We start from the raw sequence: 27,684 nt of genomic DNA, 5'->3' as shown, positions 1-27,684 counted from the left end.
GTTCTTCTCATGGTTTTAAAACTGTGATCTGTGTTTTTATCTAAATAGATGACCCACATGTATGATTTGATAATGTATTATTGATTCAACGTATTTTTTTATACGGCGAGTCTTCTTATGGTTGTCTCAATTTTTGTCACATTAGATTATACTTTTACATTTCTGAATTTTAGCATGGTATCTTTACAGTATAAGTGACAACCTCTCCCAAAGTATATAGCTATTAATAATCTCTACTGTAAGAGTACTTCTCATGCTAGCAGGAGCAGCTGCCAGAAATACTTGCCTGTTTCCTATAGCACTGTGACTTAGCATTACATTTCTGTCATAGCTTTGTCATTTAGCCCCAGTCCTGGTTCGCCTTAAAAAAAAAAAAAAAATTCTAGTCTAGCTATGATTAATTCTCATTTAAAGTAGTTGTAGGAAGTCTCCTCTTCTAAAATGTCTTGATGACTAAAAGGGATTTCACGAAACTCAACATCACTTTCGTAGAACTCTTAGCCAAGTAAAAATATATTGATACCTCCTTAACATATGGAAATATAAAACGTTTTAAAAGCCAGCATCATCCCCTCCTCCCCTGTGACTAGTCTATTTGGTATCCACTGGTTACATTTGTGCCTGTTTTTCTACATCCTTTCCATGACCTCATGGTCCAGCTTACCTCTCTCTTGAAACCTCCCTTTTGGCACTGATTTCATCCACTGTTGTCCTCATCCATTAAATGAAACATGTTACGATTATTGCTGTTATCTTTGGTCCTTAGGCATATTATATGGGCTGCTTAATGATGTTATATGACAATTTTGTATAGATATCTCCTTGGTTAGGTTATAAACTCTTACAATTCAGAGGTTATTTTTAATACCTTTTTATGCTTCCAGAGATATGCAGGAGAAAGTTAGTATAAATATTTCTATGGCTGATTCATTGAAGTGTCTGTTAATCTTGGAAAAATCCTTAAGGAATTTTTGTGCTGTAAGAATGTGGCATGTTTTTGTTTACTAAATGTTTTTAAATGACTGTGCAGCTGTGATTTTGAATATTTCATTTTCTAAATTTAACGAAACTCAGATACAGTTTGACACTTAATTTTAAAAGTAATTACTACTTACTAATTTTGAAAATGAAAAAGAAACACACATGGGATAGTCATTTAGGTGGTACTTTTGGGAGTCTAGAGTAGCTCCTAAATATCAGAAAATGCTGAAACAGAGAAAAAAATACAGTACTTTGAAGAGAAGAAAGAATAGGGTGGTGGTATGAGCAAATTTAGAGAGGGAATTTAATAGGGTACCTGTTTTGTGGTGGGGGTTTTTTGTTTGTTTTGGTTTTGTTTGTTTGTTTTTGAGTGAGGAAACTAAAATGTGGTTTTCTAAGCTTCTCTTCCTTGCATATATCTTCCATTGGTACTTGGAAAATATAAGCATTTCCAGATCCTTTGGTGTTTTTTATGGTCACTACTTACTTTATCAATAAAGGCATTAATTACTGTCAGTTACCACATATCAGACCATTCTATTTTAGATCCTTTGGCCTTTTTCTCTATAAGAATGTTTCACGCATCATGCGTCAACATGAGTAAGCAATGTAATTGTCAGTTTTCTTTGCATTCTCTGTGCTGTGCAAGCCACTGGCTATAAATATGATGATGATCCCTCATGCCCATGCACAAATGAAAAGTCACAGTGATAAAACTACAAACAAACCATTATAGTACAAAATGATAATTGCTTAAATGGACTTACGTACAAAGTACTGTCGGAGTATGAGGAGGCACCCAGAGCTCAATATGAGTGGTTCAGGAAGGGCTTCACAGTAACCCTGAATTAAAACTTGAAGATGTTTGCTAAGTAGGTGATCAGAGAAGTGATAGAGGGAACTTGTATCATTGCTTGGGATCGTGTCTTATGTTTTTTCATATTAAGTATACTGCTGCAAATTACATCTTGCCATCAATTTATTAATGTTGAAAAAATATGTATTGAGCACCTAGAGTAGAGAACTTTCCTAGAACCTGTAGATACAACAGTGAACTTGATAGACAAAGGCCATGCCCTCATGGAGCCTAGATTGTAGTTTGGGGAGACAGAAAATAAATACTACTGTTAATATTTTGATGACAATAAAATAGGGTAATAGAATAGAGTATGATTTGGGATGTAGAAGAGGCACTACTCTAGTTACTTTCTATGCATAAACTCATTTAATCCTTAAAATCACCTTGTGAAGTACGTTGTATTATACCTGTTTTACACATGAGGAATCTCAGGCATAGGAAGGTTCTTGCCCCTTAGCTAGTAAGTAATGTAGCTAGGACACTAACTCAAGCAGTCTTATTCCAGCATCACAGCCACTGCAGTATATGGATCTGGAGTGGGCATTTGTTGAACAGACCCTTAGTGTCCAAATGTTTTAAGGGTTAACTTTTGCCATATAATCTTGGAATTTTAAATGTGTAATTCTCATCTTTCCCAGCAATTTATGATGGTCTTAATAGCTAATTACTGATAATACTGCCTTCTATATGTTTTTGTCATCAGATGATGTTTTAGTATTGGGTTGTGCCCGAGTTGTCAGATATGAGTACAAAGCGACTTAGCACATGATTTATAAATCTGTAACTACACCATGGAAACAACTTGTATGATTTTCTTTTATGTAACAAATTTTTAATTAGGTAACAATTTGTATAATTTTGACATCAAAGGGCAAGGCTATTTAAATTTGTAAATTTAAACTAAGTTAGGTTTTACAGAAACTAACCTAATGTTAAGGCTTGTAATACAGAAGACAGATGAAAAATATGCTAAAAATAAACTTGGAACTAAGCTCCTGGCAAGGTAAACAAGTGTGAAGTAAGTCCACAGTCCCTTGTCTGCAAAGCAGAAATCCAGCATGCTCTGAAACCTGAAAATTTAAAAATAAAAGTAGCAAAACCTTACCCAAACTAACATAAAACAGTCATCTTTATTATTTATCTGAATATTCATATATTTTGCTGGAGAAACACTAATGTGTGATATACTGGAAGTGTTCTGTAATAAATAGTATATGCACTCTGTTACCTTTCTGCAATTCAAAATATTCTGAATTTAGGAACACAGCTGTCTCCAAAAGCATGGAACTAAATCCAGAGACCTTAGAATTTTACAACTGTCACCCACTCATAAAAAACTGAACACACTTTGAAATGTCAGAGTAGTCTGAGCTTTATCTTAAGTCTCTGGGTACATGCATATTAAATACTTTAAAACATACATATATAGATGAGTACCTAAAGTTTATTAACCTAATTATAGGCTATTATAACCATATAATACAATGATAGTTTGGAGCTTTTATATTACTTTTCTTCAGTGATTAAAATACAGCTCATGCTAATAAGACTTCTTCTTTAAATGAGGGTAGAGAACCTCAACCGCATTTTTTTTAATTGTCCCAGTATTTCCATGGGAAATTAACACCACAAAATTAATTTTAATCTGCTGATATATAGTATGCATACTCTCTGTGTGTGTTGCTACTGTTACAAAGATGAATAAGACAGCACACCTTTCCCTTAAGGAATCCACAAATGCCTTCATGTCTCTGAGAGACTTGTCTCATTGTCCACATTTCATGGTCACATATCAAAATTAGATGAACATGGCTTAATTAATTTATTCAGCAAATAAGCATCTACTAATAGCCAGGCCCAGTTCTAGACACTTGGGATACACTGGTGAACAAAACAGGAAAAAAAAGTCCTTTCAACGTTTTAGTGGTCCCGAGAAGTCCTCCAAGGTGTAAGGCAGTTTGTGCCAACATACAGTGTGTCATCAGACTCCTTTATTAAATTATACACTTTCCATTTCTAAATCATTTGGTGATAATTTGTATTATAGTTTTTTCATATGTATACATAACTACATACATGTACATATGATTTACCTGATTTGATAGAATTATGTTAGTGGCCTTATTGAAATGTGTAATCTGCCAGTTTTCAAATACTGTTAGATAGTATCTATTATAAACAAAATATTATTTTGATGCTCTGAAAGGATAAATAGGATTCCGTTTAACTCCTTTTTAAAATATTTTTGCAAAACAACTTTCTTTTGGTGTTTTTAATGATTCTACAGGCACAGCTTAGTGATTTCTTTCTGAATTATTCCTGGATCAGAGTTAGACTTCTTGTCTTTTTCCATGCCACTATGGAAGATTGCATAAACTAGCATGTATCTCACATATAAATTAGTTATATAATGGTAGATAAAATTTATGGTAGATATATTTGTGTTATATTTGTTTATATTTTGGTATAAATAGCAGTAGATATAATTTAAGATTTTTTTAATATGATGTTAATTTTATTATAGAAATAATAGTGGAAAGGCCCAGCATTTTTTGGTAAAGTCGATGACATTCTAAATGTTAACAGTTTCAATTCAGTTATTTCCTTTCACAAGTACCTGCTGATGCAGCACGTCTCTTTATTTGTATATATAGTGTTTTACTCCTAAAATATGAAGGGTAAAATTATTAAAGTAGGGTTTTTTTAAGTCACTATGTTAGATTAATAAAGTTTTCTTTTGTGACTTTGATAGTGTCTTGTGTTTATATATTTATAAACTTCATTGCAATTTAGGAATGGGGGAAGCAGTGAGTCTTTCTCAAATATTAATACTGTTTTTGTAATTCTATTTTTCTATACTGAATATTTTTCAGAGCTATTGAACCATAAAATAGCAGGCTTTTCTTCTTAGGAGAGTCATCGTTTCTCAAACATACATCTTACTACGTTGGCATTATTGGCATATTTGTTTTTCTTTGAGAGAGAGAATAGTTGAAAGTGGCCATTGAAAGTAGCACCTCCAAATGTAGATAATGCTAAAAACATTGCAGTGATCTACTATACATGTAAGATTTTGATATAATTAACTTGAAACATTAATTTTATGGTGGAATTCCATGTGTACATTCTTCAGGAATTTACTCACAACTAAAGCAAGACTTTTAATTTGAACTTTCTTCCTCAAGTAAAGGTAGCACTCCCCACCCCACACATAAAAGAGTCAGAAAAGGTTAAATATTTATCCCAAAAGCACATGGCTAATTAGCCATTTGTTTATGATTATTTTATGGTATCCTCATACAATGATGGGAAAATCTGTTTTGAGGATTTGAGAAAATTTATGGTAATGTCGAATGGAATTTTCTTAAATTTCTTCTCCTTTGCTAGTCTTGAACATGAAAATTGAAACTTATGAGCTATTTAATTACATTTTTATGTGTGGGTGATTTCATATAGTTCACTTGGGAACAATTTCAGCTTAAACAGCTTTTCAATAATCCATAGAAATCTCTGCATTATCACTTTAGATTTTAAAATGTCATTGTTGCTACTAATATGAACATGTAGGGGCAGTATAGTACTGTTTTTGTAAATCTTGTCTGAATTTGTGAGTTTTAAAAATCTGTGTTACTGTTAGAAGTTTGTTCTTCTCTAAGATAACATAACTATATCTTGCTTTTTTAAAGGATGGTTGGTACTACTTCATTAAGTTGGAACTATTCTTTCAGTTCATGTTCTTACATGTATTATACAAAATCTCTTATATTATGAAAGCTCTTGGCCCTGATTTATATTTGAAGTCAAGGAATATGTTTAGTTAAAAGGAAAAATGCATTTTTACTGTCTGACAATAAAAATGAGAATAAATGGATTCATAAAAATCTGAAAATACCAAGATGAGTGCAGTTTTGCCCTTACTCTGTGTCATCCTTTCAAAATGAATGTTTATGAGAATTTTTACAGTCTTAATTTTTCAATGTGACAAGTGAACAAAACTGAGATTACCGAACAGTCTTATTTTTAAGATTCTTTAATTGGTACATCTTTTTTTCAGTGTCAAAATGGTTAAGGTTATTACAAACTTTATTACAAAATATAGTAACTTTTCCCCCGACTTAATATTTAAAAGAAGACAACTGAGCAGTTATCTCTTCCATCTATGTATTCACTTTATTCAATACCTCCTATGAGCCACAGACTGCTTTAGGCATTTAAAGTACAACAGTGAACAAAACATCCCAGCCATCACCCTCGTGGAGTTCATATCAGAAAAGCAGAGTGCCTAAGAGGGCGGATTATAGAGTCAGTTGGACCTGGGTTTAAGTTCTTTGCTCTACCACTTACTAAGCCTCATCTGTGAAATGGAGCTAATAGTAGTACCTTTTACAGAGGATTGTTGTAAGTATAAAATGAAATAACCCGTGGAAAGCATGATTATGTACAAGAGTTCTGTAACTATTATGAAGCCCTCATAAGACATTTTTAGATGTGTTGGTAAAATTTATAATTAATTCTCCTGATTTAATAGTACTTATGATAGAGATTTTGAGTATTTTTTTCATTTTTAGTTTCTTCAAGTGGTGAAAGAAGATGCACAGCATAAATTTTGAATAATTTTTCTTAAACAGTTTCCTGAGTGACTTTTAATCTTCTCTGAGTGGAAAGATACTGTGCATAAAAAGTTAATGTGATTTGGTTCTACTTACATTATGTAGATTCATTCAGTGCGACTATCATATATGTAAAATTTAACCCCATTATGTCTCCCTACATGAAGAAAATCGTATGTGACATCTTGGTATTTTGTTTGGAGATTCTCAGATGCTCAGAATAAATGTGTTGGTTTCAAATGTCATTAAATTGGAATTTTTAAAATCCCTATATAAGAATTAAAAATACATTTTATTGATTTACATAGTATGTTAGCTGCTAAAATGTCTAGTATATAGTTTCCATTATAATTTTAAGTTCTGACACCATTTTCCTACTGAAGCCCCCGAAATTTGGTAATTAAGAAATGGAACATACTTTTTAACAAATTTGAAAACTGTCTTGTCAAAATGGTACCTGATATATCATTACCACATAAGAATTGAGACTTAAAACATTTAAAGAACTGATTCACAAATTTTAACAAAAGTACTTAGAAATAGACCTTTCTTTAGTACCCTGTGCTTCTCTTGGTTCTTGTTATTTCTGCATTATACAGAAATTCCATATTTAACACACACGCATGCATCCCCACACACGGGCATCCCACACACATAGAAATAAAATTCTAACCACCCCCTACCTCTATTTAATAGCTTATCAGCTATGTTCATGCTACAACTGCTTCATTGAAGGGAAGTGCTGTTCTGCTGTTTTCATATTAGCTTTGTTATCATGCAGTATTTTTCAGCTGCTCATGCTCATTACCATACAGCTGGTATGTAGAGAAGAGAAGGAAACAGGCAGAAGTTGTACTGTCTACAAGAATAAGAAGCTCTCTTGCAGATGGGGTGCTGGCAGATGGGGCATGTGTTTGAACAGGTTTTACTAATAACAGAGTGCATTAAAAATCATTCTGAGAAAGTCTAAGGTCAGTGCCATGAATTCAGAGCTTGAGAGGTTGTTCAGCTTTTTTGTAGACCTTTTTAGAATATTAATCGACTCTTACAAAAAAAAAGTAATAAATGGCAAACCGTACCTCCTCCAAAAAAAACTTAACCAGTTTTTTTCTTCTTTGTTATATTAGTATGTTTTTTCTTTAGTATAATTTTAAAAGCATTAATACTGTCACCTAGTATCTCTCATCAACTTGTGTTGTCGTAGTCTTAAATATATTTACTTAAAATGTCCACATCTATATACAAAAGTGTAGATGCTTTGTGAAAATGGTAATAACATTCTTCAGTTTCTGTATATTAGAATATTTATTAGAAAGTGAAAACTGAAGATTTAGATGTCAATATGTATAGTGTTGACTGCGTTGAAGATTAAGTTGAGGAATGTTTTATCTGCATTCAAAGTTAGAAGTGAATGGTATGCCCAGAAATATATCTATTGTTAAAAATATTTCTTGCATATTTTGCATATTCACAAAACCAAAGTGAATGAAGTATAAATAAAATAACCATTATTTTTATTAGAGTATTTTAGTGGGATCTTAGTTTTTTTGGCCCTTTTTTATTAACTAGTGTTTCTTGATACATCCTCTCTCAATGGGAGATGCTGATGAAAAGCAACTGAAGCAAAATAAAGCTAGGCAATTTTGTGTAACATATGTAGTATTCAATTTAATTTTAAAGGAAATAGAACTTGTTGTTTTCATAGAGATTAAAATATGTGAATATATATAAAATATGAAATATATACAAGTATAGCTCGTTTTTTTTTATACTTTAAGTTCTAGGGTACATGTGCACAACGTGCAGGTTTGTTACATATGTATACATGTGCCATGTTGGTTCGCTGCACCCATTAACTTGTCATTTACATTAGATATTTCTCCTAGTGCTATCCTTTCCCCATCCCCCCACCCCACGACAGGCCCCAGTGCATGATGTTCCCCGCCCTGTGTCCAAATGTTCTCATTGTTCAGTTCCCACCTATGAGTGAGAACATGTGGTGTTTGGTTTTCTGTCCTTGTGATAGTTTGCTCAGAGTGATGGTTTCCAGCTTCATCCATGTCCCTACAAAGGACATGAACTCATCCTTTTTTGTGGCTGCATAGTATTCCATGATGTATATTTGCCACATTTTCTTAATTCAGTCTATCATTGATGGACATTTGGGCTGGTTGCTAGTCTTTGCTATTGTGAATAGTGTTGCAATAAACATACGTGTGCATGTGTCTTCATTGTAGCATGATTTATAATCCTTTGGGTGTATACCCAGTAATGGGATTGCTGGGTCAAATGGTATTTCTAGTTCTAGATCCTTGAAGAATTGCCACACTGTCTTCCACAATGGTTGAACTAGTTTATAGTCCCACCAACAGTGTAAAAGAGTTCCTATTTCTCCACATCCTCTCCAGCACCTGTTGTTTCCTGACTTTTTAATGATTGCCCTTCTAACTGGTGTGAGATGGTATCTCGTGGTTTTGATTTGCATTTAGTTTTTTCTTTTTTTTTATTATTATACTTTAGGTTTTAGGGTACATGTGCACAATGTGCAGGTTTGTTACATATGTATCCATGTGCCATGTTGTTTTGCTGCACCCATTAACTCGTCATTTAGCATTAGGTATATCTCCTAATGCTGTCCCTCCCCCCTCCTCCCACCCCACAACATTCCCCGGAGTGTGATGTTCCCCTTCCTGTGTCCATGAGTTCTCACTGTTCAATTCCCACCTAGGAGTGAGAACATGCGGTGTTTGGGTTTGGAACCAACCCAAATGTCCAACAACGATAGACTGGATTAAGAAAATGTGGCACATATACACCATGGAATACTATGCAGCCATAAAAAATGATGAGCTCATGTCCTTTGTAGGGACATGGATGAAACTGGAAAACATCATTCTCAGTAAACTATCGCAAGGACAAAAAACCAAACACTGCATTTAGTTTTTAAAGCTAGTATAAGTTACAACACTTTTGGCAACTCAGAAACTCATGCTTCAGATTTCTTGTCAGTAAAATGGAGGTACAAAATATTGTCTGTGAAGTTAATAACTATGAATAAATAAAGTGATTTAAATGAGATCTGTGAGAAGTGGTGTACTTTAACAAGCATTACTAAAACTGTGTATTCCTTTTCATAGTGAAAGTTTAGGTTCTGTTGGGTATTTTAAAGGTACAGAAGTCCTAAACTGTGAAGTTGCATTTTTATTGCACATCAAACTTATTTTCTTCCAATTTAATTTGTATTTGGACTGTATGATAAATATCTAGAAATGCTTTTATGACTTTTCCCTGAGGGGGAATATATTAATTATTATAAACAATAGTATAATTATAAAATGATAAGCCTGTAAAATGTATTGTTCACCTACATCATCATTTCTTATTTAGAAAATTATGAGTTTTTAAAATTGTGTTGAAAATTAATGGTTTTCTGTTGTTATTTCTGTAGCTCTACCATTGTTGATTAGAGTATGTCTTATGTTGCTAATTATCTCATATACATATTTTTTATTGGTATCCTACTATATGCAGGAACTATGTGAGGAGCTGAGATACAACAAGAATCAAAACAGAATCAAAATACTGCCCTCATGGAACTTACAGTCTATTGGAGAAGACAGACAAATATTTAATGTGCTCACACTGTAACAGAGTGTTGGCTTCAAGCACTGGGAAATCAGAGATAGCCTGTATACAGATAATTCACATATTTTCATCTCCAACCCAGACCTTTCTTCTGGGCCAGAACCAGTTGGAGCATGAGATTTAGATACCCGGTTATCTCCAAGATATCTCAAGATCCTCCTCACCCCTGGCCCCCAGAAAACAAAAACAACCAACTAACCCAGTCCTTGTTATCCAATTGCAGAAGTGAGAAAACAGGTGTTATCTTTGATACCTTCGTCTTTTTTACTTGCCATGCATGACCCATCTGTTACTATCCTATCAGTTTGATGTCCTAAATGTCTCTTAACTGCCTACTCCTATGCATCTCTGTTTCTACCTAGCTAATCAAAGCCATCATTATCTCTTGCCTGGTCTAGTGGAATAACTTCCTCACACAGTCTCTCCACATCTACTCTTAATCACTGCCATTTTATTTTCAACATTACACTTTGAATGATTTTTTCAAGAAATACATCTGATTATATCTTTTTCTTAGCTAATATCCAGCATTAGCTTTTCATTACTCTTACGGTAAAACCCAAAATCCTTTGAGGTCTTGGGTAATCTGTCCCTTGTCTACTTCTTCAGCCTCATCTTACACCTGCCATCCTACCTCTGTTCAGTGTCCTCTAGCTATAGGTGGTTACCCCTCCCTGCCCCGAACCTAGCTCATTCATTCAGAGAGAAGATGCCTTCTCTGAACCCACAGACTAGATGGAAACCTCAACATTCTTAACACTCTTCGAACACTGCAGCATTTACCACAGTTGCAGTTTTGCTTTGTTTTGTCTCATTATCTTGCCCACTATGCTGTGAACTCCAGCCATGAAACAGACACAAGACTTAGTTTAGCTTATGTTAGGCAACTAAGTAACTATTATATTGAATGAATGAGAGTGTCTGTGGCAGACTAAAATAACCATATAAATCTGCATGTGTTGTAATTATGTATCCTAGGTAGAATATAATTATAGAGATACTTGAGACAATGAAGTGTAGGATAGAATCACAGAGATACATACGTATCAATACAGATGTTCACTGCTAGGAATGATAACCACACATGGATCAAATGGACAATTACTAAAGATGGATTGGCTCTTTAAAAAAGGCCTTATGTAATGAAGTTAAGAAACAGGGCCCACATGATAGCCACATATTGAAAAGCATGTGCTCTATGTATTCAGATGGAAAATCCTGTGTATGTGTTACTACTTGGTTAGTAAGTCAAGTATTTTTAGGCTATGTACTAGAAAAATTTTCAATGAAGAAGTCATAGTCCCTTATTAAGTGTATTTGGGTTTGAGTAATCAACAAAGAGCATTTGAAGCAGTTTCTTTCGTAAATATTATGATTCATAACTTTTGCCAGCTTTCCATAGGGTTCAAATCATTTTGGTAAGGGGGAAAAAACCTAGTACCTTCGTTGAAAGGACAGTCCAATGGAGATCCTTTGATGTTTGTGTTTTCACCTCTCTTTTATTTCATATTTTAGGGAAATAAAGCATAGGACATGAAGGAAGGAGAGTAAGACATAGAAGTCCTGAGAGGGTTTGGGAAAAGGAAGCAAAGCCCATTTGTTGTTGTGTTTCTTCCAGTATGCCCACTGATGACTGCCTGGCCTCAATATAATGTCACAGATTATAAGAGCAGTTCTTAACCAAGCGGAGCCACTGGCAGTAGTGTATTAACTTGTTGTCAAGCTGCTCCTGGTGAATTCCCAGAAATAAAGTGTATCACCGTACACAATTAGCTGCATGCATAGTCTGTCTCTTCTTTCTGCAAGTCTGCAGTGGCTCTAGTGTGGATTTCATATTCACCTCACACTTTTGCATACTGAAATAGCTAAGAAAACATCTTAGAGATATTTAAACTGCCAATATTTCTTGCTTTGTATATAGAGAACCCTATTTTTATTTTTTTGTAAACTGAAGACCAAGGCTTCCTTAGGTTCAAATCCCATGTACCTTAAGTGACCTTGGGGTCACTTAAAACTCTGTGCCTCTTTCCTCATCTGTAAAATAGAGATAATAATAGTACCTTCTGCAGAAAGTTGTTAAACCGTTTCATTGAATTAATATAAGAAAAACACCTAGGAAGGGTGCCTGACATGTAGTGAGTTTCCTTTCCTGTATGCATTGTATTCTTAAGAAAACATCTTTTTGAAAAGGAGTTGCTTATTTAAACTGGAATAAAGTTTGCAGCATCTTTGATAGTGGGCGCTGAAAGAGCATTCAGGTCAGTTTAAAATCTAGTGTTTATTTTTCTTTTATACATTTGTTTTAAAATATTGCCATGTGTGTTTCTTGAAAATATCTCTTCCTCTTCTAGTTGTATATATTGTCATACAGATTAAGCAGTTTCACTTATTAGTCAAATGGATTTGTCATTTTTTATTGACTTGTCTGCCCTTCCCTCCTGAGTTGGGAGTGCTTTCAGGATAGATACTACATCTTGCTCAGTTTTGCATCTTTTTTGCTTAGTGCTTGGCTTTTAGTAACCCTGGACAAATATTTCTAAAATGTGGTAGATCTAGATCTAAAAATATCACATTTGAATCACTGCTTAATTTTTTCTCCCTCTTATTGTTTAGAAAATGGAGAATCATTATATGACTCAGGATTCATTTGGATGAGACTGATAATACAATGGAATTTGGAGTTAGAGGCTCACACGAATTGCTGTCAGTCACTAGCTTTTTCTGTGCTACCTGTATATAATAAACAAATATTGTGAATCTCACAAAGTTAAAGTCTGAAATAAATGGATTGGTAGGGGGTAAATTACATCCTAGTCTAACAAAATCGTTTATTGCAATGGTTTAATAAAAGTCAGGTGACTAAAAATATCTTAGAAAATACCACTTAATTTTAATCTTTGCTGTTTATGTTGTGATCATGATGATTAACATATCTCTATCTTCTATTCCAAGTTCTTGTTTTTTTTTTTTTTGTGAGAGAGCCTCACTCTGTCGCCCAGGCTGCAGTGCAGTGGCACAATCTCGGCTCACGGCATCCTCTGCCTCCCGGGTTTGAGCAATTCTCTGCCTCAGCCTCCCAAGTAGCTGGGATTACAGGCGCCCACCACCATGCCTGGCTAATTTTTTTTGTATTTTCAGTAGAGATGGGGTTTCCCCATCTTTACCAGGCTGATCTTGAACTCCTGACCTTGTGATCCACCTGCCTCGGCCTCCCAAAGTGCTGGGATTACAGGCATGAGCCACTGCGCCCGGCCCTAAGTTCTTTTTTAATATGCTGTGTTGTCTGTTGATGGAATAACTTTAAAGGAAAGGTTTAAAATGAAGAACGTAATGTGTGTGTGTCTTCTTTATCTCATGAACTAAAAAATATTGGAATTTTAAGATTACACTAAAGTTCAGCATCCTTTTGCTAGCTTTGAATTTATATTCTTTTGAGTAGATTTAGACTATTCCTCATAGGATTTTTTCATATTGTATAATTATGAACATACATTGACTCATAAACTTAAGATTTTAAGAAATCTAAGATTTAGCTTTAAAAAGTGGTCTCAATTTACCATGTAGCAGTTCGTAACAGACCACAGCTATATGCACTTGTTCAGATCCAGAGCAGTTCTTAATTTTAGTTATAATTCATAATTGTTTAGTAGTCATCATTCCATCATTACATACCATGCCTTCATGCAACTGGTGGGAAACTTACGATATTCATTCCACATAAAGGAGTTTTTAGAATCATGTATTAAATGTGATAAGCTTTCTTTTTTCTTTTCTTTTTTCTGTTCTGTTCTGTTCTGTTCTTTTTTTTTTGAGGTGGAGTCTAGCTCTGTCTCCCAGGCTGGAGTGCAGTGTTGTGATCTCAGCTGACTGCATCCTCCACCTCCCTAGTTCAAGCAATTCTCCTGCCTTAGCCTCCTGAGTAGCTGGGATTACAGGTGCGCACCACCATACCCGGCTAATTTTTGTATTTTTAGTAGAGTCGGGGTTTCACTCTGTTGGCCAGGCTGGTCTTGACCTCAAGTGATCCACCCGCCTCGGCCTCCCAAAATGCTGGGATTACAGGCGTGAGCCACCACGCCTGGCAAAAGTTAGTGTTCAAACATTTGGAGGTCTCAAGTATTTATAGGTAAATATTTTTTAAATCATGTGCTAAAATAAATTTTAAGAAAGTGAATCTGTAAATAAAATATTTCTATGAGAAGAATGTTGACAAGATAGCAAAGTGCTTCTAACTATCAGTCTTACAGTTCACTGCACATAAAAGACAAATATACATTAGATACCTTTTCAAGTTAAGTTGTCTTGAAAATGTACTGAACCTTCAGTCTTTTGGAATCTCCTAAACAGGTAGGGAATCATGTATTTGCTAGTCATAGAATTCTTGATTTTTTTTTAAAGCAAATAATGCAATTTGTTAAAGTATATGTATGTATATAGGAATTGCTTTAAAATTTAAATTAATGTTTTAAAAATGAATAGAATTCTCTTTTTAAAATGTACTGGGGGCCTGATTACTATGTTCTTCCCTACTCACTTGACAGCCGTGTCAAACACTTGAGTACTTAAAGAACAAGCAAGCTACGTAAAAACAAAGAATTGATTAAAGATCACCATGAGACACACTTTCTAGAGCAAGAACCCAGTGTTATTTTTGTTTCTCACTGGCCTAGCACCAAAACAAAACAGGTACTCAATGAATATTTTTGAATTAGTGAAATCAGTTCACAGACTTTGATTCATAACTAGAGTTTTAAAAGATTGGTTCAAGTTATGACTTGTCATTTTGAATTCTTCCGGAAAATTAGTAAGATGCTTGATGAGAAGAGATGCCTATGTTTTAAAAAGTGCAGTAAGTATGAATCTGGACTTTCTGTATCTGCCAGCCAAATGTTGGCTGGCATTTTAATAATATATATATATTTAATATGTTTTAATATATTTTTCTAGGCTTTTCTCTATGCATACACAGTGCACACGCACATAAAATATATGCTTTTTTTTCAAAAGGACTGTACCTTATATTGTGTTACGGAATCTCACATACCTTCTAGTTTTACAGTCACCCTTCTATAGTCACCTAGCTCTGTACATGATGAACAGTTTCTGAGACTTCAAAATGCTCTATAGTAAAGTCTGTTCTTTAGAAAGGAGGCTTTGAGTCTGGGGGCCAGACAGTAGGGGTGTGGGGAGAACGGGCTGGGGTAGAACAAGATGAAAAATGTTCTTAGTGAGCTATACCTTTTTGAATAGGAGAGGTTCTTTCAGCCACATGTTGGCAAGAATCGGTGAATTGTGTACTCACCTGTTGCCCCGAGTAACTTTTTGGATTGTTTTTTCATTAACTTTTTCTGGGAATATACAATTTCAGTGAATGTTTTCTACACTATTTCCCTACGCCATATATTCAGGAGTACAACTTGCTTGTATGTATGATTTCTAGTGTGAATGCCTGTTCAAACAGAAAGTCCCCTTGTTTGTCAGTGTTTACTAAAATAAAAAGTCAACAGTCTTCATACCCACACAGTCAAGTTCTCCTAGTACAGAAAGACACATAATGCCCTAAAATGGAATGATGAGTCATGGCAGGAAGTATTTTGAAGAAATTTAACAATATGTTAAATAACATTTTAACTCTAGTATTAAATGTTTCAATTAGGATAAATATTGCATCACATGGGTTATCCCCTAATGAACCTTGTAAGACCAGTGACTAGAAGTGTAATAGACGCTGTTAATCCGGCAAGTTAATAATAGTCGTATTTCCATTTACATCTCAGGTCCACAGGTGATAATTTCCTTCTTCCCTCTCAACACTTACCAAACTTCTGTTTTTTAAACACAGAAGCAAGACCATGTCATTTATGAACTCTCAGACTATTAAAATAACTTCTCCATTTTCTGACCCACTCCACCCAGTTTGGCAATTGACATGTAGTCCAGTATTGCTTTCTATTTGTTTCTTGTCTTTGTGGGGTTTTTTGTTTTTTGAGACTCAGTTCTGCTCTTTTTGCCCAGGCTAGCGTGCAACGGCACGATCTCAGCTCACTGCAACTTCTGCCTTCCGGGTTCAAGCAATTCTCCTGCCTCACCTGTCTTCGTGGTTGTTGTTGTTGTTTTGTTTTGTTTTGTTTTTGGTAGTTTTTGTTTGTTTGTTTTTGAGAAAGAGTCTTGCCTTATCACCCAGGCTGGAGTAGAGTTCTGTGATCATAGTTCACTGCAACCTCAAACGATCCTCCTGCCCCAGCCTCTCAAGTAGCTAGGGCTACAGGTGCACACTACCATGCCCAGGTAATTTTTTTTCATTATTTCTAGAAATGGGGTCTTGCTATATTGCCCAGGCTGGTCTTGAACTTGTAGCCTCAAATGATCCTCCTGCCTCGGCCTCCCGAAGCTCTGGGATTACAGGTGTGAGCCACCACACCCAGCCTCATTTCTTATCTTGTCACCTGGATTTTAAGTATCTTGTGGGAGGAAGGTAATTGCAATGTTTTTGTTTGCCCTTGGTAGCATTTCGCAGATATTGGGATATAGGAGGTGACTTATTTCTCAATTGATTGTTTTTTTAACCTAAAATTTTCTCTCAGTTTCTGTCACCTTTCCCCCATCAGCAGGCCTTTGCCTCAGATTTCCCAGATGTAGTAGAAGCATAGTTATATGGACCTAAAATAATGATTCAATAAACTGAATAATCAAGATTTACTTATAGTTTACATACATACTTATTTGCAAAATGTAACACTTTTTTCTTCTTTAGCAATGTCTTGTGTTTTAGCTTAACTTGAGCTACCATATATCTAATGGAAATCAGTAAGAATTATTGATCTTGGGACCAGAGACCAAGGTTCTAAATATAGCTAGCTGTTTAAGCCTGAGCAAGACACTTAATTCTGTACCTACTTTTCTCACCTGTTAAATACAGCTACCATTTCTAGGGTATCTGTTATGTGCTAGGCATTTTCTGTGTCCTCACAGTGACTCTGTAGTTTAGGTGGGTAAATCATTACTGTTTTATAAAAAGAGAAAACTGAAACTCGTAAAGGTCAAGTAACCACCTGACATTACACTCTGGTAATGGCAAAACTTGCGCTTAAATCCAGGTTTCTCTGGTTCCATTGCTTGTGTTCATTCCACAAACAAAGAGGAATTAGATGACATCCAAAATCACTCTATGGCTTCCTGCTGTTAATGTTTTTTGCTGATTTAGTAGCTACACCTTTTTTTTTTTTTTTTTTTTTTTAGTCTTTAGCTCTCTTTTCAAAACTTTTTTTATCATGACTAATCACTAATTTAGGAAATTAATCCTAGAATTTTAAACAGTTCTCGAAATGAATACAAGATTAATGTATCACACCTATGGAAAATTCTTCTCAAGTCAGGCAAATATATTTGAAAATCACAAACAGCAGCAATAAATATGGATTTGTGTAAAGAAAGCAGAAGAGTGAATAGGGTTTAGGCCTTGTATTGAGGGAAATTTGATTTCATTCTTTCTCCATGTTAAATTCTTTCCTGGGTCATATTTGTGGTTTCATTTTTCTTGAAGTCACACTTACATTTTATACTTTTATTCCATGATATCTGTCTGTCTTTACTGAAGGTATTGCTATAAGAAATTCACAATAAAATTTTGAGAGGAAACTTATGAATTCCAAATGCTTATTGGTAGTTTATTTTGGATTTTAAGCATGAAAGATTCATTGCTTTCTGGATAAATCAGTAAACTCCAGGGTGACTTGCTAACTTTGTTGTCAAATTATTGCACTGATGCCGGCTGTCTATGAAAAAGTAGAGGATGTTGACTTAGTATTAGTCTGACAGCTCTGTAACAATATAAATTTTAGAGGAGTGAATAAAACCCCCATATTATTTTCTTCTGTGGCTGGCATAAATAGAACTCTTAACTTGCATTATTGGGTACAAATTATGTATGTATGTATATTTATATATTTGTAGATAAATACATTTGTGCATGTGTCCATCAGGTGACTAATTTGGCCCAATCTGACGGAATGAAAAAACTTACACTGTTTGAACTAATACTGCAGTTGATTTGTGTCAAATCATCAGAGGCTGTGTCTTTGTAAGGAGAGTTTTAAATAGCTTAAACTTCAAGAATTAAAACTTCTGTCCGGGCACGGTGGCTTACCCCTGTAATCCCAGCACCTTGGGAGGCTGAGGCAGGCGGATTACTTGAGGCCAGGAGTTCGAGACTAGCCGGGCCAACATGGTGAAACCCCATCTCTACTAAAAATAGAAAAATTAGTGGGGTGTGGTGGCGCACGACTGTAATCCCAGCTACTTGGGAGGCTGAGTCATGAGAATCTCTTGAACTCAGGAACTCAGGAAGTGGAGGTTGCAATGAGCCAAGATTGCGCCACTGTACTCTAGCGTGGGCAACAGAGTAAGACTCTGTCTTTAAAAAGAAAAAAAAAAACTACTACTTCTGTAATTATATTAAAATTTATTTAAAATCAGTCAGCTATAACATTTTGATTTGCAGCTTGATTTACAGAGGTTTGGATTATATATATTATTATAAACATCCCCTTACCCCCCAAAAATAAGTTTAAGTAAAGTAAGATTATCTATTACAATGTTTAGTGTTTGGGATTTTTTTCTAAGGCACTAGTGTCACAGTATTTGTTTACTTAGATGGTAGTTTTGAACTAAAGCTGGCTCATCTTGTTTTATTTTACATGTTCTCAAAAATTTTTTAGAACTAATTTCAGTTGAGTTCTAACAGTCAGATGTTTGTGTGTATTACATTACACTGTGCTCTTGTGTTAATTGACTATATTTCCAATGGAGAAAGAACAAAGTTTCAGTTAATGTATATAATATGCCGTGCCCAACACAAAGTAGGTGCTAAACAAATGCTTACTGAATGAATAAATGTGGAAAAGTGTTTATTGGTCAATACTGCCACCTATTTGTGTTAGTGAAAATGTAAATGCTGGGCATATATACTATTCCAATTGATATCTGTAATAGAACAGGTTTATTAGTTTGCCAGTTTTAATAAGCAAACCTTTTAATAAGCAGTCACATCCCAGAAAGTTAATGACAGTGAGTTAGTGAAATTTCAAAGTATTTCAGTCTCAAGATGCTTGGCATTCCTTTCATTGATGTTGAAATTTTGAACTGTCTGTAATTTTGAACTGTCTGTAATCTAAATTCTGCGCTCAGGGCAAGACAGCTAACTGTGGTGGTTTCCTAGTCCTTTCCAGAGTGCAAAGTGTTGTCATGATAATAATAAAATCACTGACATAGGAATATAAACACATTCTCCTACTATTATAAAATGGAAGTGTATTTTTAAATGTTAGCAAGGTAATGAAAAGAACTAATAGTATTCATAGTATTTTCCACTAATTATAAACTTTTTAGTTGAGCTAAACTTTCTAGTACTGATTGTAATATATGTTTAAGCTTTAGAAAAATAATGCTGTGGTTTATGATATTTGCTTGTATGGCCAATTCAAAAATATTAATTATTTGTTTTGTATCATTTTCTGGATGCCCTAGAAATAAATTTGAGTAAGAATTTATTTCTAATTCTTTAGGGATGAGATAGGGGAATCTTTAGGGAGGAGATAGGGGAGAAAGATGTATAAAAATAATGACAATGAACTATGATAACTGCAGTAATAGAACTATATATAAGACGGAAATAATGAACTCTTGAGAGTTAAGGTGAGGTAAAGTACTCTATTAACTACTTCATCCTTTATGTTGACATTATGTATAAAGATAAGTATTTCTCTGAAGATACATGATTCACTTAAGACCATTTGTTTATAATTTTCTCACTATATGTACACTATTTTTTCTTTCTCCTTACAACCACAACTTGCCCTTCTAAAAACTTAAGTCATCCCAATTATTTGCTCAGAGAGAGCCATTTCTCTGGTAGGAGCTCACAGGTTAATGATTCTATGGCATCATTCCCCAGAGGCAAAGATATCTTCATATATTTGTGCTGTTTTTTTTTTCCTCGTTACTGCTAACTTCTATGCTAGCACACTAGTTCCACTTCTACACCTAGCACAGTGGATTTGTGATGAGATGAGCATTGGGTCTGAGTTAGCAGATGGATTTTATTCCAGGACCTTATTGTTGGTCATTCCCTTTGCTAATGGAATTTCAATAATGCTTCTAGGTTGTCAGTCAACACAAGAATTAATTTTTTATAGAATGGGAGAAATGATTGCCTAGCTGAAATTACATGAAAATTTACTTTATTGTAATGAAAATATATTTAATACAGTGAAATAGTAATTCTAAAAATATAGATGACCAACATAAGCATTTTCTTAGCTGTTTGGTTGACTAACTTAGCTATTTGGTTTCTTAGCTATTTGGTTGACCTTCTTTCCTGTGAACTTACTACTTAATATTTTAGTGTAAGGCATAAAATACTTAAAAAAAAAACTTATTTAACAGAGATAATAGACTGATGTGAAGTTTAAAATGTTTCTTGTCACAGCGATAAGATAGATAAATACAGACACAAACCCATAAAAATTTTTAAATATTACTAAAAACTTAAATCTGAATAAAGTTTCAAACTATATTTTAGCCAAGAGTGGTATAAATAGAAATGAGTGATTTTATTTGCTTTGTTCATATTTGGATTATGATGACAGTAATATAATAGATCACAGTTTTCATTGATAGTACGTCAGAGAATGTTGAAAATCATTTTTATTCTGTTAATTTGAAATTCAGAGGCTTGGTTGACTAGTTTTGCTTGACAGATTCTTCACAGTTCAAATTAGCATCATAAGATATTAGGGAGAATTGTTTAAATACTTGGGAAGACAAGGTCTTCATTAGTACTTATAAACGTACGCATTTCTCACTTAAAGGATAAATAATAAAAATCATTCCCAAGTGGGAACCATGGTAGATGGAGGATATGTGGTAGTAGAAAGACTTCTCAGTGTAGACTTTTTTGTATATCATTTTGATGTTTGAAGCATACCAACCTGGTAGTAAAACATGGATCTACAGGACAGTACCCACATATAAACAATATTTGTAGGGAACAGGTTTTCCTGTAACTCACAACCCTAAATAGAAGCCATATAACCATGGGAGCAGTCCTTTGAATATACAAAGTTAAGAGATATTTTCTTTAGGTTTTGAGACAGTATCCCCTACTTCATTAAAGTTGATCTCTTCTTAACTGAGTAGATTTAATTTGAAAAGGTTAGTTCAACTAGAAATAGGACATGATTTCAATTGAAGCCAAAGTATACACTATTATAGCACTAGTATTACACCTGTCTTATGAAAAGCTTGTTACCGCTGACAAATTCTGGATGAAATTTCAGATGTTCTCATAGCCCAGAACATTGAGGAAAATCACCTTTTTTCCCCCTTTTCTAAATCTTGAGTCCTCAGAACTTCTAACAAAAGGGTTTATGGGTCCATTCCTAACAATTAGATTTTTTTGTTTTCTTGCTTCTCTTCGAAGTGAGATTATTTAGATAACTAACTTCTGCTGAGTACATATACATATTGTTCCTGAGGGTAAGAATTAATTTAAGAGCCAGGTAGGAGATTTTTTTTAAGATAAGTAGACAGTAGAATATAATTTCTAGAAGACTGAAGATGTACATCTTCGTAAAATTTTACGTTATTTTATTTTCATTTGTTTTAAAGTAAAAGATGTTGCATTGACGTAATGTCTTAGTTATAAAGGTAAACATTTTTATTTTTAAAATTATGATACTACTTTATGCAGTATTTAGAACCATTTTACTTAAGAAAGCCATTTACCACCATAGCAGAGAGTATTAAAATGTTAGTAAGTCCAAATGGTTGTTTTATTTTGTTTTTCTGGAGAAACTTCAAATAGTGGTAACTATAGGCACACAATTTACTTGTAATAAAGAACACTAATGGGGAGGGTAGGAGTAAATTAACTAGAACCTTAATAATGGGCTTTTCTAGTTCAAGGAATCTTATAATTGTCCCTGAAGCTAGTTGTGAAGGAAGTTGTAAGATGAAATATCTAGATTTGTGTAGTAGTCATTCCAGGAAAAATGTTGCCTTCTGGCAAACTTTGGCACCTTTATTATGTAAAATGCCTTTTTAATGATAAGCAATACAGATTGTCAAAATAATTTTGGAGATAGAAGTCCAGTGCCTCCTGTTTACTCCAGATTAAATTAGCAAATAAAAGTGAGCCTCTCCAGCGAGCAGTGTTTGCTCTTTTGGGGATAAAATAGCCTTTTGGCCAAACTTTACACACTTAGGTAGTACTAGTTTGTTAATCTTAAAAAGATATTCTCATGATTAGTCAGAATTGATGAAGTGTATGGCAATTTTCCTGAAAATTACTATGTTTTAAAGGATTGAAATGGAAAAGCATAGGGAATGTTTTTATTAAATCAATACCAAAATACGCAGGTTGAAATATAACTTAGATTACATAATTTCTGCAAATGCTGTCGGCTCCAAACCAGTTTACTTTATTGTCAGTCAACCCCAAAGAATATTAATTTCTCTTTTTGGGATTGCCTGTTTTGTACCATCCAAGCTACTTGAAAAATCTGATTAGTCTGTGCCAGGACTACGGTAGGATGACAGTGAAAATAGCATGCTTTGCCTCTGTTGAGGGGGACCGTATGAAAATATATCCTATTTTCAAAATGTTTCTGAAAAGACTTATTTGTGGAAATGTTCCTTGCTATTTAAAACTCTTCAAAAATGCAGGTTTTACAAAATACAAAAATAACCTCCTGAAAGTTTGAAAGGGGAGAGGGGGCTGTCGTGTGGGGGCGGTCTCTGCTGCCCACATCCTCCCTCTGTTCAGTGCGTTGTGTGCTTACGGGTTCCCTGGAGCGGATCACCATATAATTGATGTGCAGTCTGCATTGCTGAATCCTGGACTGCACCATTCTGTGTTCAAGGGAAGATGTAATCTGATCCCTCTGCTGCTGAGGGAGGAATCTGTTCAGTCAAGGCTTTGACAGGGCATAGTCTCCTCCAATAATCTTCCCCGTTCTCTCTCATTATTCCCTCGAGTTCTTCTCAGTCAAGCTGCATGTATGTATGTGTGTCCCGAGAAGCAGTTTGATACTGAGCTGCATTTGCCTTTACTGTGGAGTTTTGTTGCCGGTTCTGCTCCCTAATCTTCCTTTTCTGACGTGCCCGAGCATGTCCACATTAGAATCTGTGACATACCTACCTGAAAAAGGTTTATATTGTCAGAGACTGCCAAGCAGCCGGACACACGGGGGCACAGAATCACTGAAGGGGAAAAATACAGAAAATATGGGTTTCTACGGCACATTAAAAATGATTTTTTACAAAGTAAGTAATCTATTTTCTTCCTATGCTATGTGATTGTGTGTGTATGCCTGCCTGAGAAGGAAAATCTGTATCATCAGAGATGGCTGCAGTATCCTCTAATTTTGGTGGGTGGCTGGATGTCTGGTATTCTGTTTTATATCATGAATGTAAGCAAATAATGGAAAGACTGTGAGCTGGAAAAAGCTTTAAATTTAAGATAAAATGTATATTTTAATCTGAGAATTTTTCACTAAAAATATATTCAGACTTTAGAAATGTAGCTCCGTTAAATGCTGACCTGGAAATACTCTATCCTTAGTTGGCTTTTAGTGAACCTTTTGCCTTCAATTTTTCTATACCTTGTATATAGTTTTTCTTTTTTCATTAGTTGACTCTTTAAAAGTATAGAATCATGAGACTATTTGCGATTTATATTTAAAGAGATGTTTACTTTCTGTACCCTTCAAAAATTCCGGAATTAATTTTTGGTTCTGAAGTCAGTATTTTCAGCAAACAGTACAGTATTTAAAAGACTTCTATAGTCATATAGAAGGTGTTTTCCTTTATAAAATATTTTTAAAATAAAATCCTTTCTCAGTGGTTTCCTTGATATACATTTTGGGCATGTTTATTCATTGAAGGATTTCTAAGATGGAAATAAAGTTTGCTTTTAGTGGCAAATGGTATTTGCACCAATGTTTTTTACAAGGTATCCTGGGAAGTTCTGAAAGCCAGTATTACAAACTTAATTAGAATAAATATCAAAGTTTCTCCTAATTACGAAGATAAGAATTTGTGGAAGTTATCAAAAAACGTTTTTAACATAGTCTGTACTGACTGACCTTCCTGATGGATTCATTTGCATGTATGTATATATATATATCTATAAATTATATACATGGAAACACGTGGCTACCTATATACTTCAGCTTTTATATTTATATTTGCTTTTTAATAAAATTATTTGGAGAAAGAAAATAATGGTTTCTGAGAGGAATCACTTTAAAACAATTTGTAATGAGTACAGAAACTTCTGAAGGGAAGAAACCAGCCAGATCAATTCCAGTAGGTATGTCATGAACTAAGGTATAAATTGTAGATGAGCTTGTTATACTCTCACCTCTAGCCCCTAATATCGGAAGATCATCCCAGTATTTTAGAAAGCTCTTCGTGATGACAAAAACATGGCCTTTATCATTCAGTGGGGCTCTAAAACATTTTTAGTCTCTTTAGTATTTATATTGTATCATGCTGTCTTATGATGTTACCATGTAAGGCAAGGGGTAGGAAAATAAGGCTGCTGCAAAGCAAGGATTTTTACCTACTTATAAACATGAGGATAGCTCTCTATCACTTTGGAGTGTTTTTCGTCCTATAACTTGCAGTAATACAGTGATTAATTAGTGGACACAAATCTTAAAAAGGAGTTGTTGAAATGGAAAAAGTCGAATCTTAACAGATTTTATTTTGTAGTTTTAAAATATACATATAGTCACATAAAAATATTTCAATATTGATGTTGACAAGAAACAATTCTGAATATAGTATAGCATGGCATAATGAAACACCTTAAAATGTAGATTTTGGATACACCTTATAGAGAGGCATAACTGGTTCTTTTAAAACCTTTCTGTTGTTGCTTTTCAAGTTAGAATATTTTGTCCTGAGTATCTGTCAATAGAGCTATATTCTGTATATATATCAATTGACAACTTTTTCCCTCAGTGTTATTATACTATCTCCAGATTTCTCTTATTATTGATTTATTTTTTAAAACTGTCCTTATTGCCCATATTAATTGCTTTATGCCTTACCACTGTTCAAGATTATTTATACTGCTCTTTACCCTTTTATAGTGGTATGAGTGTTTAAAATTGAGTTTGTTACTTTCATACTTATTTCTGATTTTATAATTTTGAATTTTATCTGTATTAAAAACATGTTTTTAAAGAAAAATGATTCACGAGGAAGGCACGTTAAATATGATTATTTTCTGTGTGGATTAGCATGAGATTTTTCCGTATGTTGGTTGTTAAATTGGAAAACATGAAAGATATATTACCTCAAGGAATATATATATAATGAATATCAGTTTTCAAATCATCACACAGTGTTCTTCTGGATAAAATATTAGGGGGAAAAATTCACCTTTCCATTCCATTCAGAGTAAAACAAAGTAGAACAAATAGAAGAAACTATGAAACATTTATTTTATATATTTAATTAACATTGTAGGCATATGAAAATTTAAGAATTTAAAATATTAACCATGCTGACTCAAGATTTGATAGTTAGACGATTTTTAAAAAACATATCTTGTTTGTTTTACCTTATAGATGAAAAGAAAGTTGGACCATGGTTCTGAGGTCCGCTCTTTTTCTTTGGGAAAGAAACCATGCAAAGTCTCAGAATATACAAGGTAATATTAAATATAATGATTGATTATCTCATGATTCTCAGTTTTTTAGAGTTGATTCTGAAAGTGTTTTAGTTTATTCTTGTAGGATAATAATGTTACTAGTACGGTTGACTGTTTAACACATTTTGAGATTACCGGAAATTGAGAACTATATCATTTTAAATAAGAAGAGGAATACCACCTTACTTTATGTTTTGTTACTGACACATTTTGAAGTATGACACAAGCAGAAATTATCTTGTGAACAAAAATTTAAAATTACAATTTTTAAGGATTTCTAAAAAGTAAACCATAAAATATGAATATGAGCCCCTGTGTCTTGTTGCTATAGCAACAGCTGTTCTAGGGTAGACATTTATGTATGGAAATTTGAAGATACATTTATTAGCAGTGAAATAAAACAATTACTAACTAAATCTTATTTCATGAAATTAATATGTTAGAAATTTTCTTTTATGGGCTTGGTAGGTCTTAAGTTTTTAACACATACATTTCTATACCAGTAGAATAGTTTCCATAACAACGAAATATAATTGTAATCTTTTTCTACTTCAGTCCCCATTATTTTTGGATTTTACATCAGTGTAAAACTTTTCCCACTCTCACAGTTATTAGGCTAACTTAAGCACGATGTCTATTGCCCAGCCAATTAAAAGTGGCTTTGAATGTCACTTGGAATGTTGTATTTTGAAATTTAAATGACAGAAGTATCTTAGACCTTTTTTTTGATCTTTAAAACAGAATTTTTTGTATAATTGCCAGCTTTAAAAAGAAATGATTGAAAGTTAACAGTAGAAGCCATAAGAACTTCATGGTTATGACATTTCTTCCTTTCTCTCAAAATATTTCGATTTAGTTATTTTTATTCTATAAGATGCAATAAAATTAACATTGCTCAGATATAATTTTTTGTTGAACATTGTTACAGATTGTGCCTCTTACAGAGAAATAGGTTGTTTTTATTTCAGTTGTAAAAAATATTTCTTTCAAATGCTGCTTTATGAAATTTGAAAATCATCATAATTGGAATAGTCTTACATTCAAAAAGTGAAGAGAGAATACAGAAGAGAAAAATAAAGCTATCACTTATTCAGGAGCTGCTTTTCTGTGTGATTTTTCTTATGTTAACTGTTCCCCTTCCTGTTACTCTTTGCCTTTTGACAGTTTTACTGTGTTTTGGGACTTCCACCAGAGGGTGTGGAGGGATAGAGAGAAGTGAAACCATTCACTTCATTTTGCTTTTCCCTTCTAGTCATGATAAAGTATTTCTTGGATGAGAAATTTGCATTTAATGTTTAACTGTTAATGCTATTTTTTAAATGTGTCAGTCTTCTATTAATATGGCTGATACCAGGACAAAGGTATTACGTTGTTCACTTGTTTTTAAGGCAACTTAGAATAAATAAATGAGTGCTGAATTTTTATTACAGAACACATTTTAGTAAAATTTGTCTTTAGTTGCTCACTTTTTATATTGACAAAGCAACTGAAAAGGCAGAAGTTTTATTTTTAGCCTGTTAATATATAATTTTGTTAAAGCAAAATTAGACCAAACAGCATATTTATTTCCATGTTTTTTTGGAGACTCTCGGTTAGGAAGGTATATATTTGATATTTTGTGATATTTTTGACAGATTTGCTAATAAGATAAAACTATGATTTTTCCATCAAAAATTCGTTATAAACACATCCTATTTTATTTTGGAGAAAAAGAAAATAGAACTTACCTTTGAATTTGAAAGAAGGAAAGATAGATTTAATTGTTAAATGTTAAAGATTGTCTTTGATTTTAACATTTAAGATTGTCTTTGATTTATACTATCAGAGGATTTAAAGGGAGTACATAAGAAGACTTTTCTGTAAAATCT

At 33.8% G+C, this 27,684-nt stretch overlaps 1 protein-coding gene across 9 annotated transcripts in view; it reads left to right on the top strand.

The window, feature by feature from the left end:
- FBXW7 (F-box and WD repeat domain containing 7) overlaps positions 1–27,684 on the top strand; it is a 224,941-nt gene that overhangs the window by 158,776 nt on the left and 38,481 nt on the right. For 7 of the 9 annotated variants that reach the window (XM_032148323.2, XM_058436825.1, XM_032148312.2 and 4 more), the window contains one exon: positions 25,734–25,816. In XM_032148323.2, coding sequence (XP_032004214.1) covers positions 25,734–25,816 — 83 coding nt within the window. Of the gene's footprint in view, positions 1–22,960; positions 23,419–25,733; positions 25,817–27,684 lie in introns of those variants that run through there. The other 2 variants (XM_032148327.2, XM_058436826.1) reach the window with 2 other exon arrangements.

The sequence above is a fragment of the Hylobates moloch genome, unplaced genomic scaffold (genome assembly GCF_009828535.3).
Source record: "Hylobates moloch isolate HMO894 unplaced genomic scaffold, HMol_V3 SCAFFOLD_3, whole genome shotgun sequence".
In the NCBI taxonomy this organism is placed as follows: Eukaryota; Metazoa; Chordata; class Mammalia; order Primates; family Hylobatidae; genus Hylobates; species Hylobates moloch.
This window is presented reverse-complemented; position numbering and strand designations above follow the sequence as displayed.